We start from the raw sequence: 15,150 nt of genomic DNA, 5'->3' as shown, positions 1-15,150 counted from the left end.
GGAGACCACGTGTTGCGATGCGCCGTGGCCGCCGCGTGCTCCTCCTGGGTCTGTGCATTGTGTTGAGCGCGCTGGTGTACCTCCGCCTCCCCACCAAGACTCGCGAGACATTTGCCATGGAGTACATAGAACCTCCCCGTGCGCTGCCCGAGTACGCCGTTTGGGCGAAGCGGGCGGCGCTTGCGCATATCCAAGGCGAGGCGCCGGCGACGCACCTCACGCTGATCATGGGCAACGAGGCCGGGGACCTCGACTCGGCGGCGAGTGCGCTCTCGCTTGCCTACCTTCTCGGCCACGATCCCAAGTTTGCAAGTGCGCATGGCCTGGATGCGGGCGCAGTGTACGCGCCGCTCCTGCAGACGCCGCGCAGTGCGCTGCGGCAGCGCCGTGAGAACCTGATGGTGTATGAGGCGCTCGGCATCGACCTGCAGAGCCTCTTGTGCATCGACGATCTCGGGGTGGACCGCACAGCGCTCGCGCTCTCGCCGAGTGCCAACGTATCGCTCGGCCTCGTGGACCACGCCAAGCTGACGCCGGCGTGGGGCGACGGCCGCCGTGTCGATCTAGTAGTCGACCACCACGAGGACGAAGGTGCGCACGAGACTGCACGCCTGCGCATCGTCCGTTCCCCGAGCTCGGACCCGGTTGGCTCGGCGGCGAGCATAGTCGCCTCGCTCTTTCAAGACGCGCTGCAGGGCAGCGACCAGCGCATGGACCGCAGTGTCGCTGATCTCTTGCTGAGCGCGATCATCCTCGACACCAAGAACCTGCGTATGGCCCCGGACGGCAAGGCGACCGAGACGGACGCCGAGGCGTACAACTTCCTGCTGCCCGTCTCGTCATTCCATGGGCCGGAGCGCATCGCGTTTATCCAGGCTGCGCACGCGTACGGCGCGCCGCCCACGCGCGACTCGGACGCGTCGGTCGACTCAGTGGCGCCGGGCGCGTCGCGTGAGGCGCAGGAGCATACCGCGGCGTGGGCCAAGGCGCTGAAGAACGTCAAGGCGGACGTGTCACACCTCTCGACGCACGAGCTGCTTGCTCGCGACTTTAAGGACGCGGACGTCGCGACGGGATCCGGCGCGGTCCGCCTCGGGATCTCGTCCGTGCCCCTCTCGCTCTCCTCGTGGCTCTCGGAGGCGTACCGTACGAATGCGGCGATCGCCGACGTCGACGAACATGCCGCCGCGCAGCAGTGGGCGGCGTGGTGGGCGTCGGTCGTGGCGTTTATGCGCGAGCGCCGACTGGACGTGGCGCTCGTCCTGACCTCGTTCAAGGAGCCGCAAGGGCGGCCCAAGAGCCGCCGCGACCTCGCCATCGTCTATGCAACAAAGCTCAGCGCGCCGTTTGCGTATGTCGCCGCCGAGCTCCAGGCATACAGCACGCCGTCACTCGAGCTTGCGCCGTACGTCGGCCAGCGCAACGTCGGCGGCGCGCCGGAGCAGAGCCACGCGCTGCGGGAACAAGGCTTGGACGCCGCTATCTTCCGCCAAGGCAATACGAATGCGAACCGCAAGGTCGTGCAGCCCGCGATCGTGCGCGTGCTGCAGAAGCTTTTGTAGTTACGGCGCGCGCGCCACTATGTATGTTGCAAATGAACGAGAGCAAAAGACTTTTTCGCCGGGCTGGACCGTGTGGAACATGCGCCGCTGGCGCTCCTCCTTCTCGGTACGCCGCAAAAACGCAAATTCGTCGTCGCTCCCGCTCATCTCGTCGTCGCTCTCGTCCACGTACGAGTCCATATCGTTGCGGGGCAGGACGAGGACGCGCACCGAGGCAAAGCCCGCCTCCTCCATCGCCTCAGTGAGCTCTTTGAGCGACCAGATGCGAAAGTCGTACGAGAAAAAGTCGCGGATCCAGGAATGGTCGCTGAAGCGGAAGCTCAGGCTCATCCGGAAGCGGTTCGTTGCGTAGTCGATCGGGCCGTCTTCGCGCCAGTACTCGAATCCGCCGTGCTCTTCGCCTTTGCGCACGAGCTTGAGGCGGCCCCGCGGCCACTCTTGGCGTGTGCCCCGCTGCTCTTCGGTCGGCGCAGGGAATACTTGGAGGTCGTCGTTGGCGCCGCGCGCGCGGCGCACGTCGCTGCGGTCCGCGTCCAGGACCACCTGGTCGCGGTCCGCCGCCGAGCGCAAAAAGCCAGGCTCGTCCCAAAACGTGGACCAGAGCGCCTGCTGGTCCTCGTACTCTTCGCCGGTTGGTGCGCCGCCAAACATGTCGGTGATAAAGACGCCGGTCTTGGGCCGCAAGCTTCCCACGACCGTTTTGAGGTAGGCAAGCAGCGTCTTGCGGTCGTGGAAGTAGGCCATTGCGTAGTTGAGCGACGCGACGATATCCGGCGCCTCGAGCGTCGCGCCGTCGGCCATCGGCGCGGCGGGCAGGTCGAGCACGTCGCTGTGCAGGAGCACCATGCGCGGCTCGGGCGCGGTCGCCTCGGGTTTTTGCTGCAGCTTCTTTGCATGGCGGCGGTCGAAGCGCGCGCTCGCCTGCCCCTCGTCCCAAGTCGACGTCTGCGGCGCACGCTCCTCGGGTGCGCCATCGGGCGCGGCGTCGCTCACAAGCTCGGTCGTGTGCGTAGCTTTCGCATACGCCGCGCTCTGCAGGAGCTGCACGCGCTTCGCCCCCCAGCGCCGTTGCGAGTCGCGCAGCGCATCGAGGTCGATATCGACGCCTTGCGAGCGGTTCTCGCCCCGCAGCGCGAGCCACGATCGCGCAATGATGCCGGTCGAGCAAAAGTCTTCGCGCAGGACCTGTGCATTTTCGCGGTCCGACGACTCGGCCTGGGCATTGGTATACAGCGCGTCGAGGTTGATGCACTCGACCATCGGCTCCTGCACCGCCTCTTCGTACACACGCAGAATGTCGGCGGTCGCCGCCAGGGGCTCGCCCTCGCCGCTAAAGCCCTGGTGCCGTGGGTCGTGCGCCATGTCTATTCTACAGAAGGAGCGTGGAGGTCCTGAAAAAAAGCGTGCTGGAGCAGGCGCCGGGCGGTCCAGCGGCGCGTGCAGTCCAGGTAGAGGCACACGGTGGCGAGGTGCACGACGTGCTGCACCTGCTGGCGGTACTCACTCGGATCGGGGTGCCCGGGCGGCGGCTCAAAGAGCTCGGGGCGCAGGTCCTGCACGAGCTCGGGGATGCGCCGCCCGCCGTGATCGACCGTCGGCAGATTCGACGCAAAGGTGCGGTTGTGCAGCATCGCGCACTGCTCCATGCGCCGTGAGCCAAAGATCGTAGCGAGCTCTAGCAGTGCTTCTGTATCGTCGTTCGCGTTAAATAGGGGGAAACGCTTCAGCAGGAACGAAAGCAGAATAATGCCAGCCGACCAAATGTCCACCGCGGGCGTCTGGTCCATGCACTTGAAGAGGACCTCTGGCGCACGGAATCCGCGCGTTCCTGCGCGGTTCGCGCGCACGCCCGGACGGGGGTCGGCGCGCAGGTATCCGACGCGGTTCGGCGGCCCCATCGGTGGCCGCGCTTGGGACACCGGCCGGTCTTCGCGCGCGAGTGCGCCGCCAGGAAGGAGATGGCTGCTGTGTGTCGAGTGGTTGATGCCCTGCTCGCCGTGGGGATGCTCCGGCGTCGGGCATGTATGATGGCACTTGTTGCGCCACTCGCCCGGCTCGACGCGCTCCGCCAGTCCAAAGTCGCACAGCGTGCCGAAACCCGTGCGCGGATCGTACAAAAAGTTGGCGGGCTTTACGTCTCGGTGCAGGATGCCTTCTGCATGCATCGCCTCGAGTGCGGAAAAAAGGCAGTAAAAGTAGCACGGCAAGTCCGACAGCGGCATGATACGATAATAGTCGCGGAACTCGGTGTGACGACTGTACGGCATCACGGCAATCACCTGGTCGGCGCTGCGAAAAGCTGTGATGAGGTACGCAAGGAACGGCTTGCCGCGCAGCGTCTCCATAATCTCGAGCTCGTTCAAGATACGTGCAGTGCTCGACGTGACATAGATGCGCTTCAACGCGACGTACACCGCCCCCGGCTTCGGCGGCCGCGGCACGATCCGCGGCGTGTTGCTCTTCGCCCACGGCTCGTTTTTGTACAGGTCATAGTACACGTCGATTGCCTTGTACACCGACGAAAAGGTCCCCTCGCCGAGCTTGTCGACGATTTGGTACGCGTCCAGGCCGTGCACGGTTGTGGTCAGGCTCTCGATCTCCTCCTCGAGCCGCTCAATGCTCTGCATAAGTTGGAGGGCATACCTCTTCATCACGGCCTGCATACACATCCGAGTCGCTCCCGGAACTATGGGCAAAGTAGGCCTCCCTACACGCCTCCGCGCCGTCTCCCATCAATCGACGCGTCCAGTGTTCTTTTGCGCTTTCGCCGCGTCAATCCACGTGCGCTCGGCCGCGCTGCCCTTGGGAAAAACGGCCAGGGACACAGCGCCGTTGTGGAGGACGAGGCCGTCGCGGTGCTCGGGCTTGCCGTCGGGCGCGTCCTTCGCACCCTGATCCATAATCGTACGTAGCGAGAGTTTGTGGCCCACACGGAGCAGGCGGCGCTGGTGCGTCATGGCAATGACCGAGAGGTTCGAGGCGACATACTCGCCAGAGGGGTCCCACGGCAGCGAGCCGCGCGCTTCGGGGGGGAACATGGCCTCGAGATGCTGTCCAACCGTCGTATCCTCGTGGAACTCGGCAATAAGGTCCGACTGCGAGTGCTGGGGGTACAGGAAGATAACGGGGAAAAGCATCGGCGTGCGGATGGGGTCCGGCGCGCGCCATTCGCTAGGAGGCAGCGACGCTTTGGCGTACGCAGGCAAGGCGTCCGGATCAAACTTGGGCGTGTGTGCGTCGTCTGTGCCGCTCACCTTGTCAACCCAGAGGCCGCGCGCGACGCACGCGACGCGGACCGCGTCGTCGAGCAGCTGGTCGCGCCGCTTCTTCTCTGCAAGCTCGTCGGCGCGCCGCTTGAGCAGCGCAGCACGGTCGCTCGCTTTTTTGCGCAGCGCCGTAAAGTCGGCGCTCTCCGGCGCACGCTCGAGCGCGAGGTCGCATGCGCCGAGCGCGTCGTCCAGACGGTCGAGGGCAAGGAACGCTTTCGTGGCGCGGTATAGCGCCTTGAGCGAGTCGGGGTTCACCTGCATCGCATTCCGCGTATCAATCAGCGCACGCCCATAGTTTTCTGGGTGAGTAGGACGGACGACGTACGCAGCTCGAGGTTGCACGCGGCGCTGTTCAAATAGAGCGACTCGATTAGAGGGCGGCCGCCGGGCTTGGCCTCGAGGCCTTGGCGGTAGAACCCAAGCGCCTCGCGGTACCGCTTCGCAAGGAAATACTCGTTGCCTTGCTTCTTAAAGTTCTCTGCTGCATCGTCGGGGTGGCCTTCGTACGCTAGCGCCTGCAGCGCGTCCAGCGCAACATTCTTATCGTCCTCCCCGGGGAGATTCCGCATAAAGAGCGGAACATTGTCAAAGGAGCGCAGCTGCTCCTCGAAGTTGCCCTCGCGCTTCGGCGGCGGCGTCCTGCGTCAGCGCCTCGACGTACGGCTTCGCCGGTTCGCCCATGAAAAAGGTCGATCGTGTGGAGGGAACCACGATGGGCTGCATCGCCTCCCGTCCGAGCGCTACGGCGCGCGAGCTCGATGAGAAGCGTGCGCTGCTTGGCACATGGGCCAGTGCCTCGGCCCGTGCAGTTACTGATACAAGCGAGCGCCTCGCGGCGCTGCGCAAGCTGATGAAAGAGGAGGACCTCGACGCGTACATCGTCCCGACCGAGGACGCGCACGGGTCAGAGTACACCGCCGCGTGCGACCGCCGCCGCGAGTACATTACCGGATTCACCGGAAGCGCAGGAACGGCTGTTGTGCTGCACGGCTCGGCGCATCTCTTCACCGATGGCCGCTATCACATCCAGGCAGGCCAACAGCTTGATACGAACTGGACCCTGCACAAGGTCGGCCAGGCGCACGTCGCCGACTGGCCTGAGTGGCTCACGGACGCGCTTGGGGATCGGACGCGGGTCGGGATCGATGCGACGCTCCTCGCGTACTCGGCCGCCCAGCCGCTCGCCGCGTCGCTCGCCAAGCGCGGCATCCAGCTGCGCTACCCCAAGGCGAATTTGGTCGATGCAGTGTGGACTGACCGCCCCGCGCCGCTCCTCACGCAGGTGTACGAGCACAAGCTAGAGTATGCGGGCGTTCCGGCTGCTGAAAAGATCCAGCAGCTCCGGGAATGGCTCGCAGCCCAAGGCAAGAACCGTGCGTATGTCCTCTCGTCGCTCGACGAGATCGCGTGGCTGCTCAACGTGCGCGGCGCGTCGATTCCGTGCAACCCCGTATTTCCCGCGTATGTGATTGTCACCGAGAAGCACACGACGCTGTACGCGGACCCCCGCCTCTTGCACAAGGCCAAGGCGTACCTCGAGGCGATTCCGGTGGCCCTTGCGCCGTACGATGGAGTGTGGGACGCGCTCGCGGCGCTGCGTGCGCACGATATGGACCTGTACTTTCACGAGCGCGCGTCGGCTGCGCTGATCGATGCGGTGGGTCCGGCGCACGCGACGATTCTCCCCCCCGACAGCGTCGTGGCGATGGCCAAGGCGTGCAAGAACGAGACCGAGCAGCAAGGCCTGCGCGACGCGTACATGCGCGACGGCGCGGCGTGGGTGCGCTGGGCTGCGTGGCTCGACGAGAAGATGCGCCGCAATGAGCCGGTGGACGAGCGCCAGGCCGCTGATGCCTTTACCGCGATCCGCGCCGAGGACCCGCTGTATGCCGGCATGCAGGCCTACGACCCGATCAGCGCGGCGGGCCCTAATGCGGCGCTGCCTCACTACGAGACGCCGGAAGAGAATGCGCCGATGCTTGACAAGGATGCGCCGTACCTGAACGACTCGGGCGCACAGTACCACGACGGGACGATCGACACGACGCGCACTGTGCACTTTGGCACGCCGACCGCCGAGCAGCGCCGCGCGTACACGCGTGTGTTGCAGGGCCACCTCGCGCTTGCCAGCGCGCGCTTCCCGGCTGGGACGACTGGCGCACAGCTCGACATGCTAGCGCGGCAGCCGCTCTTCCAGGACGGGTACAACTTTTTGCACGGCACCGGCCACGGCATCGGCTCGTTTTTGAACGTGCACGAAGGCCCCTACGGCTTCTCGTCGTCCTCTGGCGGATCCAAGACGCCGGTCGCACTTGCAGAAGGCATGGCGATCAGCGACGAGCCCGGGTACTATGAAGAGGGGTCGTTTGGCATCCGCATCGAGTCCATCCTTCTTGTGCGCCAGATGGGCACGCACCGCGGCTTTGGCGGCGAGTGGCTCGGCTTTGAGCTGATTACGCGCGTTCCCATCTCGACCAAGCTGGTAGACTTTGCGATGCTGTCGCCCTATGAGAAGCGCTGGCTCCAGACGCACAACGACCTGGTGAAGCGCGACCTGCTCCCGTTGGTGCAGGACGACAAGCGCGCGGTGCGCTGGCTCAAAGCGCAGTAGTTAGAAGCCCTCTTTGAGTTTGAGTTTGTTGCTTTTCTTGTCCATGTAGGCAATCTTTTTGACCGCGGCGCTGAGCTGCTCCTTGAGCGCCGCGTCCTGCTTCAGGCGCTGGCGGAAGTGCTGCACCAGCTCGGCCGTGTTGCGGATCGTGCCGCTGCGCACGAGCTGCGCAATCTCGGACTCGAGTGGGGTCATGGTGCGGCCCGGCGAGCTGCTGCGCGACGCGTCGGGCGACGCCGAGCCCGGCGCACGGACCTTTTGGCGCTTCTGCACCTCGTCCTTGCGCGTCTCGCTCTTGCGCTTCAGCGAGTCGTCGGCAGGGCTCATGCTCCGTGCACGGCCGACGTCCGGCGTCGGCGGCGAGGACTGCGGCGCAGGCGCGGCCGACTCCTTCGCGAGGCGCTCTTGCTTGGCCTTTTCTTCGCGTGCCTCAAGGATCGCTCGCTCGGGATGGAGCACGTCGAGGTCCGCGTCCTCGTCCGACTCGTCGCTCGCATAGGGGTTCTTGGCCTCTTCGTCACTGTCGTATACATCGTTTCCGTCGCGGCGGCTCAGCGCCTTCATAATCTTGCGCATCTGGCGGCCCGTGCCGGTCAGCATCGCGTCGTCGTGGCGGCCGTGGTCTGCGCTGCCGCCCAGCAGTTGGTCCGCGCCGCTGCGGCGGTTGATCATCACCGCGTCGTCCACCTCGTCCGGATCCGGCTTGATCTGGACATCGTCGTCGTCAATGTGGTCGGCGACCATCTCGCGCTTGAGGCGCTCCTCGAGCTCCTTCGCCTCGGGGTCCTCGTCCTGGATGCCAGTGTCAGGGCGCTCCTCGTCGTCGGCAAACGACTCTTCAAAGTCGAGCTCGTCGTAGGTCGTCTCCTGCTTCGGCATCGTGCCAAACAGGTCGTCCTCTTCGCCTTTTTCGCGGTTTTCACCACGTACAGCGACCAGCCGCGAGCTGCTGCTCCAGCCGAGCGACGGGCCTTGGGGCAGCGCAAGCGTAGGGAAACGCCGCGGCCCAGACGACGAGCCCTGGCCCTTGGAGCCGGACTGGAGGCGCGCGCGCATCGCAATCCGCTCGGGCTCAGACGAGCGCTGGTACTTTTGGAACTCTTCCTCGACCTCCTCGCTCGAGAGCGTCTGGCGCTGCGACTGCATAAACTTGTACAGACGGCGCACCGGCACGACTTTGAAGCCGCCCGCATTGCGCTCGTCAAAGACAAAAAGGACATGGTGCGCAGTCGAGTTCTCGTCCGACTCGCCTTCCAGCTGGCCAACCCACGGGGCGTGCGTCGGCGCGACAGGCTCCTCCTCCGCCTTGACCTCGGTCTTGACCGGTTTCACGTCCTCCATGCCCGCCGCCGCGAGGCGTGCGCGGCGCTCGGTCTCCATAATGTAGTACGCTTCGAGTGCCTGGATGCTGTTGGCCGCAGGGTTGCGCGAAGACTCCCAGTCGTTGGACGTCTCAAAGTCCTCGAGGACCCACGGGAAGAACTCCTCGTTGCGCGTCCGGCGCGCAGCATTCGCGCTCTTGTGCACCTCGCGCACGCGCTTCTTAAAGAGGCGCCCGCGGGGAACGTGGCCGGAGCCCGGCGCCATATCGTTTTCGTCCTCACTGCGTTAGCCACACGACGTACTCTTTCTTGTCCAGCGAGAGGTAGGGCCGCAGCGCCTCAAGGTCGTCGTCAGGGCCAGGCCACTTGAGCGGCTTGCCTTCGGTCGTAATCACCGGCTTTCCCCACTTGTCCATCACCACCTCGCCGGGCTTGGCCGGGGGCTGCTTCACCCTCAGCGGCATCTTGCGGTTGAGCTTCACCGGAGGGACGAATTGGTTCGCGTCGTTCGGATCCACGCGGTTATGGTGCGCAAACTTCATGAGATGTGTCGTGGTATTCCGTGTGTCCATAGAGTACAGCGGAATGTCGCGGTACCCGGTAGGCGCAGGCGGCGCGTCGCGCGCCTCCTCTTTCACCGGCCGCTCCTGCTTGACCATCGTGGAGGCCGGGAGGTGCTTAGTCAGCTACCGCACCGACCATGGCGCCGGCGAGCCGCGCCGCGTCCTTGCGGGACTATTACGGCCTGCAGCAAGAGCAGCAAGAGCACACAGAAGAGAAAAAGGAAGAGAAAAAGGAGACGCCATCCGTGGGGCAGATGGCCGCGACGCAACCGCTCGACGCGCTGCTGCGCCAGTCGCTCGACCTGATGGAAGGTAGGCTGCGAAACTCACCCAGGCATCCGCGAGCTGAACGCCGACCGCCAGAGCCTGGTATACAACCACCACCAGGAGCTTGTGGCTGCGTCCGAGACCGTCGGCAAGATGCGCCGGGGACTCGATGGGCTGCGGCCGAGCCGCGAGGCGCTCCAGAAACAGTTTGCGTCCATGGAGACGCACCGCCAGACGATTGCGCAGCACACGCCGGCTGCCGAAGAGATCGACTGGCAAGGCGCTGTTGCGCCGCTTGTGAGCCTGCCTGCAACGCTGCAGCAGCTGCGCAATAGCGACAAGGAGGACGCGGCACGCGAACTCTATGCGTCCTACCAAACCACACTCACGGCCTGGGCCGATGGGGGCGTCGAGGGCGCACGCGATCTGCAGCGCGAGTGCGAGGATGTACTGCAGCGGACATAGCTATACCCACTGTATCTAAAGAGCGATATTCTCCATTTCGGATTCGAGCGTGTCGTCGGCCGTCGTGGGCGCGCCGGTGGAAGCGCGCGTGTCGGCGGGTGCGGGCGTGCCGGCAGGCGCGTCGGGTGCATTGGGTGCGTTGGACGCGTCTGTTGCATCCGGCACATCCGTTGCCTCGGGCGCGTCCTCCTGCGCATCTTCTGCAGGCTCCGTCGCCGCGGCGTGCGCTGGCTCGTCTGCCCTTTCCACAGGCTCGGCCACCTCCTCCTCTGTCTGCACCGCGTCCACGACCTGGATCTCGTCCTTGGCCGGCGGCGCGGGTGCCTCGTCGTCGATCCCCTGTCGCGGCTTGGAGCCAAGACGTTCTTTGACGCGCATGGCGTTTGACGGGATCGTGTCGAGATAGTACCCCGAGATATTGACCATGCTGTGTGAGTCGCGCGACGTACCGCTGCTCGTCCTGGCACGCAAACAGCCAGTGTGGCTGTACGATGGGAATGCTGAGCTGCAGTGCCTTTTCGTACACCTTGAGTTCCTGGGCGTCCGGCCCATCGCGCGGCGGCTCGTGCGTGGTTATGAGGTGCGTCGTATCGAGCTGGATCTGGTCCGAGCACTTGGCGCCGAGCGCCTCGATCACTCTCTTGGTCGCCTCGCGCAGGCGCGGATCGTTGATGCCGCCAAGGCACGCGTGGATGCCGCTCATATCATTAATGGTGTGCGTCCGGGTCCGCAGCTCGTCCGACGGAAAGACGCCCGCGCTGGTGTACAAGACGAGCTGGATCGTGTAGTCCGTGTCCATCGACAGGCCGGACAGCTTGGTGGATGTCGTGCTGAGCGGCCGCGGGATCTTGGCGATGCGCTGCCCGTTGCGCACGATATCAAACGAGAGTAAGTCTGCGTTCGCAAGCTGCAGCGGATCCCACTCGAGCGTCACCGTGGTTTGCGTGACATGGCGCAGGCGGAGCGCAGGGGCTGCGTGAGAAGGACGACGTACGCGATGGGCTGTTGATGCCGTACATCTGCAGGATATCGTCCTGCAGCGCAACAAACTCTTCACGATGCTTCTGCTCCTCGCCATCGTTGCGCGTCACACGGATGTCGACGACGCTGCCGAGCGTGACGCCTTGCGGAAGGAGCAGGGCGGGAAACTCAATGAGCGACGCGCGCTCTCCAATCAAAATGGCCTGTATCAGCAAGGTAACGTACGATTCCCGCATCTATGTTAGCGCTAGTACGTACCGAGCTTCCCGACGGTGAACGTGTAGTTCACCGGCGCATTGGACGTGCCTTGCGCACTGCTCATCGCGTCAACGTCCAGGGAGCGGTGCCCACTGCTGACTAATTACCCTATCCTATGTTGCGTGGGCCAAGGCACACTGCTGGCGCAGCTCTTTGTTCTCCACACGGAGCGCGTGCAGCTCCTCCTTGGCGGCGAGGAGCGACTGGCGCAGAGTCTCGATCTCCTCGTCGGCTGGCCGGAAGCTGTGCTTGTACAGCTGGCTGAGCTCCTCGTTGAATACATTGTACAGTTCCGCATTCTCCATGCGCGTGTCCTGCTCGAGCGCACTCAGCGCGTCGCACTTCTTGTTCAGCTGCTCGATCTGGATGCGCAGGGGGACGACCATATTTGCCTCGTCCTGCAGACTCATATACTCGTCCGCAGGCACACGCACGCAGGGATCGTGCTCGGGCTGCGCGAGGCGCAGCGACGCAAGATCCATCTGCTTGTTCTCATAGGCACGCTCCATGTGCGTCCAGCAGATGTTCATCGCCTTGATCGCCTGCTTGAACTGCGCCCAGTCCGACTGCCAGTCGCCAGCGGCGGTCGCGGGGCGGTGCTTGCGCAGCGTAGCCACCATCTCGTTCACGCGCGCCATCGCACGCCGCATCGCGTGCGACTCGTGGTCGGGCTCCACGCTCTCTTTGATCACAGGGCTCGCTGCATCGGGCATGTCGACCGCGGGCGACTTGAGCCCGTCCAGCACGGGGACGGGGGGGACGTCCGACTCACGGACTTGCTCCTCTTGCAGCAGGCGCAGCACGGTAAGGTCCATGTCTTGCGTCTCGCGGCCCTCGATCTCGGCTTGCTGGGGAGCGGGGACCGCGGGAGCCTCTTTGCACACGGCCTGCTGCGGCATCGGCGCATCGTGCAGCTGGCCCAGCAGGGGACGCAGCATCTCTTGCATCTCTTCTTCGGTGACTTGGCGCGCAGACGACGCAGAGGGTGTACGCGAGGGCGCGACCGACGCGGGGCGCGAGGGCTTCTCGGGGACCGCGGGGGGCTGGTCAGAGGCCCCGGCAAGGGACGCTGGCGCGTCCGCAACAGATTCGGGCTCGTCCACAACCGTGAGCGTCGCCGTGGCCGTCGCCGTGGCCGTCGCCGGGAGGGCAGCCGTGGGCTTGTCGACCTTGCTGGCCGCAGGGCCCTTGGGCTTCTCGGCCTTGGGCTCTTTGCGCTCCTCGGGCTTGTCCTCGGCCATGTCGGGCGCCTCGGCCTCGGGCGCCTCGACCTTGGGCGCCTCGATCTTGGGCGCCTCGATCTTGGGCGCCTCGACCTTGAGCTCTTCGGCATTGAGCTCCTCGGCCTTGGTCTCCTCGACCTTGGGCTCCTCGGCCTCCTCGGCCTTGTCCTCCGCCATGTCAGACTTGGCGTCGGCGGCGTCGGCGTCCTTGGCCACCTGCACCGCCACGCGTTCCTCGTCAACGGCTGGCTCCTTGACAGGCTCCGGCGCAATATGCGGCTCGAGCTGTTTCTCGACTTCTGCCGAGTCGGCGCTCATCGACCGGTCGAGTGCGTGGCCGTGCATCTCGATGGCCTCTGCCTCGAACGGGCTCTGGAGCTGCTGTGTCTCTTCTGCACGCATCTTGAGTGCGCTGCGTGCCGGCGACGTCTCCATCGGCGTCGTGCTCCCCTTTTCGCACTCGGTATCCATGCGCTCGTACTCCTTCACGAGCTCATCCTCGGCCTGCGCATTCTCCTGGCCGCTCGCCCGCGAAACGGCACGGCGCTTCGGCGAGAGGTTGCCGACGTCGCTCAGCGGCATCGTGCGCTTCTGGCCAGGGCTCGTATCCTCCTGCGCCTCGAGCTCCTGGCTCTCCATCACCGCCTCGAGACTCGACTGGATGCTCGCTCGCACACGCTCGTTCATCAGGCTGCGCGCGCGGTGTGCGCGCGGCATGTTGCGCGACGGCGTACGGAGCGACTTGGTGCGGCGCACCGGCACCTCTGCCGGCGCCTGCTGCGGCGAGACCGGCGCAGGCTCGGGCAGCTTGGCCGTGCCGCTGCACACGTCGCCCATCAGCGCAGGAATATCGCGCAGGACCACGTCGAGCTCCTGGCGCTGCGTGCCAAACGCACGCAGGATCGTCACCGTGCCCGTCTTCTTCTCGGCGTGGATCTCGACGTTGACGCAGGTCTCGAGCTCGTGCGCCTGCTGCAGCTGCGCGGCGCTGTCCACCGAGCCGATCTGGAACAGGGGGCTGGTCTTGTGAGGAAAGCGCTGGAACTGCGACGGGGTGAGGAGCGTCCAGAGCATCGCGTGCGCGCCGCGCGCCTCGGACGCAGGCAGCACGCTCGCACGCACCTGCAAGGCGCGCGCCCGCGCACGGTGCACTGCCTGCGCCTTCCACAGGCAGTCGAGAAAGAGCGCCATGCGCGGCAGCTCTGTCGAGGCGTTGGCGTCGGCAAACACGCGCGTCTCGGCCGCGTTGCCGGAGCCCCGCAGCGGCTCGAGGAAAGTAAACTGCGCCTGGCGCCCGTCCAGGCCGGTCGCCCGAACGTGGCGGAGGTCGATGGCGCCGGCAAACGACAGCTCGTGCTTTTTGCTCGGCACCGGCGAGCGCGTCTGTTCGAGCTGCATCATGTCGACGAGCTTCTCGGGCTCTTGCACACCGAGCACCTGGTGCGTGGGGTGACTCGAGTGGCGCTGGACGACGACGAGGATGTCGTCAAAGACGAGCAGCGCAAGCGGCGCGGCGCGCTTCTTTTGGCCAAGCACCGAGGTGAGGGCGTGCAGCATGCCTGTCTGCGTCTCGGCGCTCGACTCTTCCACGTCGATGCAGCCGAGGAGCTCGCGACGCGACGCCGCGAGTTCTTCCGGGAAACGGTCGATGGCGCGTGCGCAGCTCCAGAGAATGGCCGCGCGGCGCGTCGCATTGTTCACCTCGCGCGAGGCGATGTGTCCCGCGAGGCTGCTGGCCTCGTGCAGGCGCTGGTACTGCACCGAGGATGTGGGCATCTCCTTCATGATGTTGTTCATCAGCAGGCGGTAGCGGGGAATGCGCTGCAGCGGCTCGATCATCAGCTCGCGCAGGCCCGAGTTTCCGACGTCGTTCGCAGCGTGCTGCGTGCGCTCGATGAACCCCCGGAACGCCTTGTTCTTGAGCATCTTGTTGTAGATATTCTTGGCCTGCTCAAAATCGCCCATGTACTCGTCGTAGCATGCAAAGCGGTGCATCTGCGTAAGAGGGGGAGAAAACGTACGTTCTGTGCCATCACGTCGCCGACCGACGCCGCCATGTACGCGGCGCCCTGCTCGTGGAGGATCTCGAGCTCGCACAGGAGCATCTTGTTCGCCGCGACAATCTCGCCGAGGTTGCCAAACATGCGCTCGGCCTCGCGCGCCGGGATAATCTGCGTATCCTTGTCCTGAGCAAGCTGGCGCAAGGGAATTGCATAACGCTGCATAAGTCGCGCGACGTACGTGAAACAGAGCCTCGATGCGCGTGACATAGGTGCGCTCGGTCGTCACGAGCTCGTTCAGCGCGTGCTCGAGCGCCTTGGTCAGTTTCTGCTCGGGATGCGGAAAGACGGTCAGGTCGTTCCCAGCCACCGGGCTGGCGAGCGCCAGCGATGTCGCCCAGCTCCCGGTGTTGTTTTCCTTGTGAGCGCGGTGCGAGTAGATCTGCGCGCCCATTTCCTGCAGGAACTGCTCGAGATGGAGCACTGCGTCAGATACGCGACCTACCTTGCGTCTGTGCAAGATCAGAGAGCACCACATCGCAGAGGCGCGACTCGAGTGGGGGCCCGTGGGGGCGCACCGCGCCGCTCGTTCCCTCCGCCATCGCCGTGTGGAGTGTCGGTATTTTGGA

The 15,150-nt window shown here is 65.2% G+C and overlaps 7 protein-coding genes across 7 annotated transcripts; 3 read left to right on the top strand and 4 right to left on the bottom strand.

Moving 5' to 3' along the window:
• Positions 1 to 17: 17 nt before the first annotated feature.
• On the top strand, positions 18 to 1,562 carry PPX1_1 (exopolyphosphatase; the record flags this gene model as incomplete). Its single annotated transcript, XM_060266680.1, has 1 exon — positions 18 to 1,562. One exon carries the CDS (start codon positions 18 to 20, stop codon positions 1,560 to 1,562), a length of 1,545 nt encoding a protein of 514 aa, XP_060122663.1.
• On the bottom strand, positions 1,563 to 5,512 carry CDC7 (non-specific serine/threonine protein kinase; the record flags this gene model as incomplete). The annotated part of the gene is made up of 6 exons (XM_060266679.1): positions 1,563 to 2,900; positions 3,023 to 4,183; positions 4,206 to 4,239; positions 4,344 to 5,130; positions 5,157 to 5,470; positions 5,493 to 5,512. 6 exons carry the CDS (start codon positions 5,510 to 5,512, stop codon positions 1,563 to 1,565), a joined length of 3,654 nt encoding a protein of 1,217 aa, XP_060122662.1.
• A 31-nt stretch (positions 5,513 to 5,543) lies between these two features.
• Positions 5,544 to 7,442, top strand: MJAP1_002745 (Xaa-Pro aminopeptidase; the record flags this gene model as incomplete). Its single annotated transcript, XM_060266678.1, has 1 exon — positions 5,544 to 7,442. One exon carries the CDS (start codon positions 5,544 to 5,546, stop codon positions 7,440 to 7,442), a length of 1,899 nt encoding a protein of 632 aa, XP_060122661.1.
• TFG1 (transcription factor IIF subunit tfg1) lies at positions 7,443 to 9,423 on the bottom strand (the record flags this gene model as incomplete). Its single annotated transcript, XM_060266677.1, has 2 exons — positions 7,443 to 9,045; positions 9,068 to 9,423. The coding sequence occupies 2 exons, from the start codon at positions 9,421 to 9,423 to the stop codon at positions 7,443 to 7,445; spliced, it is 1,959 nt and encodes a 652-aa protein (XP_060122660.1).
• A 41-nt stretch (positions 9,424 to 9,464) lies between these two features.
• MJAP1_002743 (uncharacterized protein) lies at positions 9,465 to 10,059 on the top strand (the record flags this gene model as incomplete). The annotated part of the gene is made up of 2 exons (XM_060266676.1): positions 9,465 to 9,639; positions 9,662 to 10,059. The coding sequence occupies 2 exons, from the start codon at positions 9,465 to 9,467 to the stop codon at positions 10,057 to 10,059; spliced, it is 573 nt and encodes a 190-aa protein (XP_060122659.1).
• Positions 10,060 to 10,074: 15 nt separating this feature from the next.
• CHS5 (Chitin synthase, class 5) lies at positions 10,075 to 11,362 on the bottom strand (the record flags this gene model as incomplete). Its single annotated transcript, XM_060266675.1, has 5 exons — positions 10,075 to 10,486; positions 10,509 to 11,031; positions 11,054 to 11,243; positions 11,266 to 11,276; positions 11,299 to 11,362. 5 exons carry the CDS (start codon positions 11,360 to 11,362, stop codon positions 10,075 to 10,077), a joined length of 1,200 nt encoding a protein of 399 aa, XP_060122658.1.
• Positions 11,363 to 11,411: 49 nt separating this feature from the next.
• Positions 11,412 to 15,123, bottom strand: MJAP1_002741 (uncharacterized protein; the record flags this gene model as incomplete). The annotated part of the gene is made up of 4 exons (XM_060266674.1): positions 11,412 to 14,516; positions 14,543 to 14,740; positions 14,763 to 15,004; positions 15,027 to 15,123. The coding sequence occupies 4 exons, from the start codon at positions 15,121 to 15,123 to the stop codon at positions 11,412 to 11,414; spliced, it is 3,642 nt and encodes a 1,213-aa protein (XP_060122657.1).
• Between the last annotated feature and the right edge of the window lie 27 nt (positions 15,124 to 15,150).

Source organism: Malassezia japonica, chromosome 4 (assembly GCF_029542785.1).
Source record: "Malassezia japonica chromosome 4, complete sequence".
Taxonomy (NCBI): Eukaryota; Fungi; Basidiomycota; class Malasseziomycetes; order Malasseziales; family Malasseziaceae; genus Malassezia; species Malassezia japonica.
This window is presented reverse-complemented; position numbering and strand designations above follow the sequence as displayed.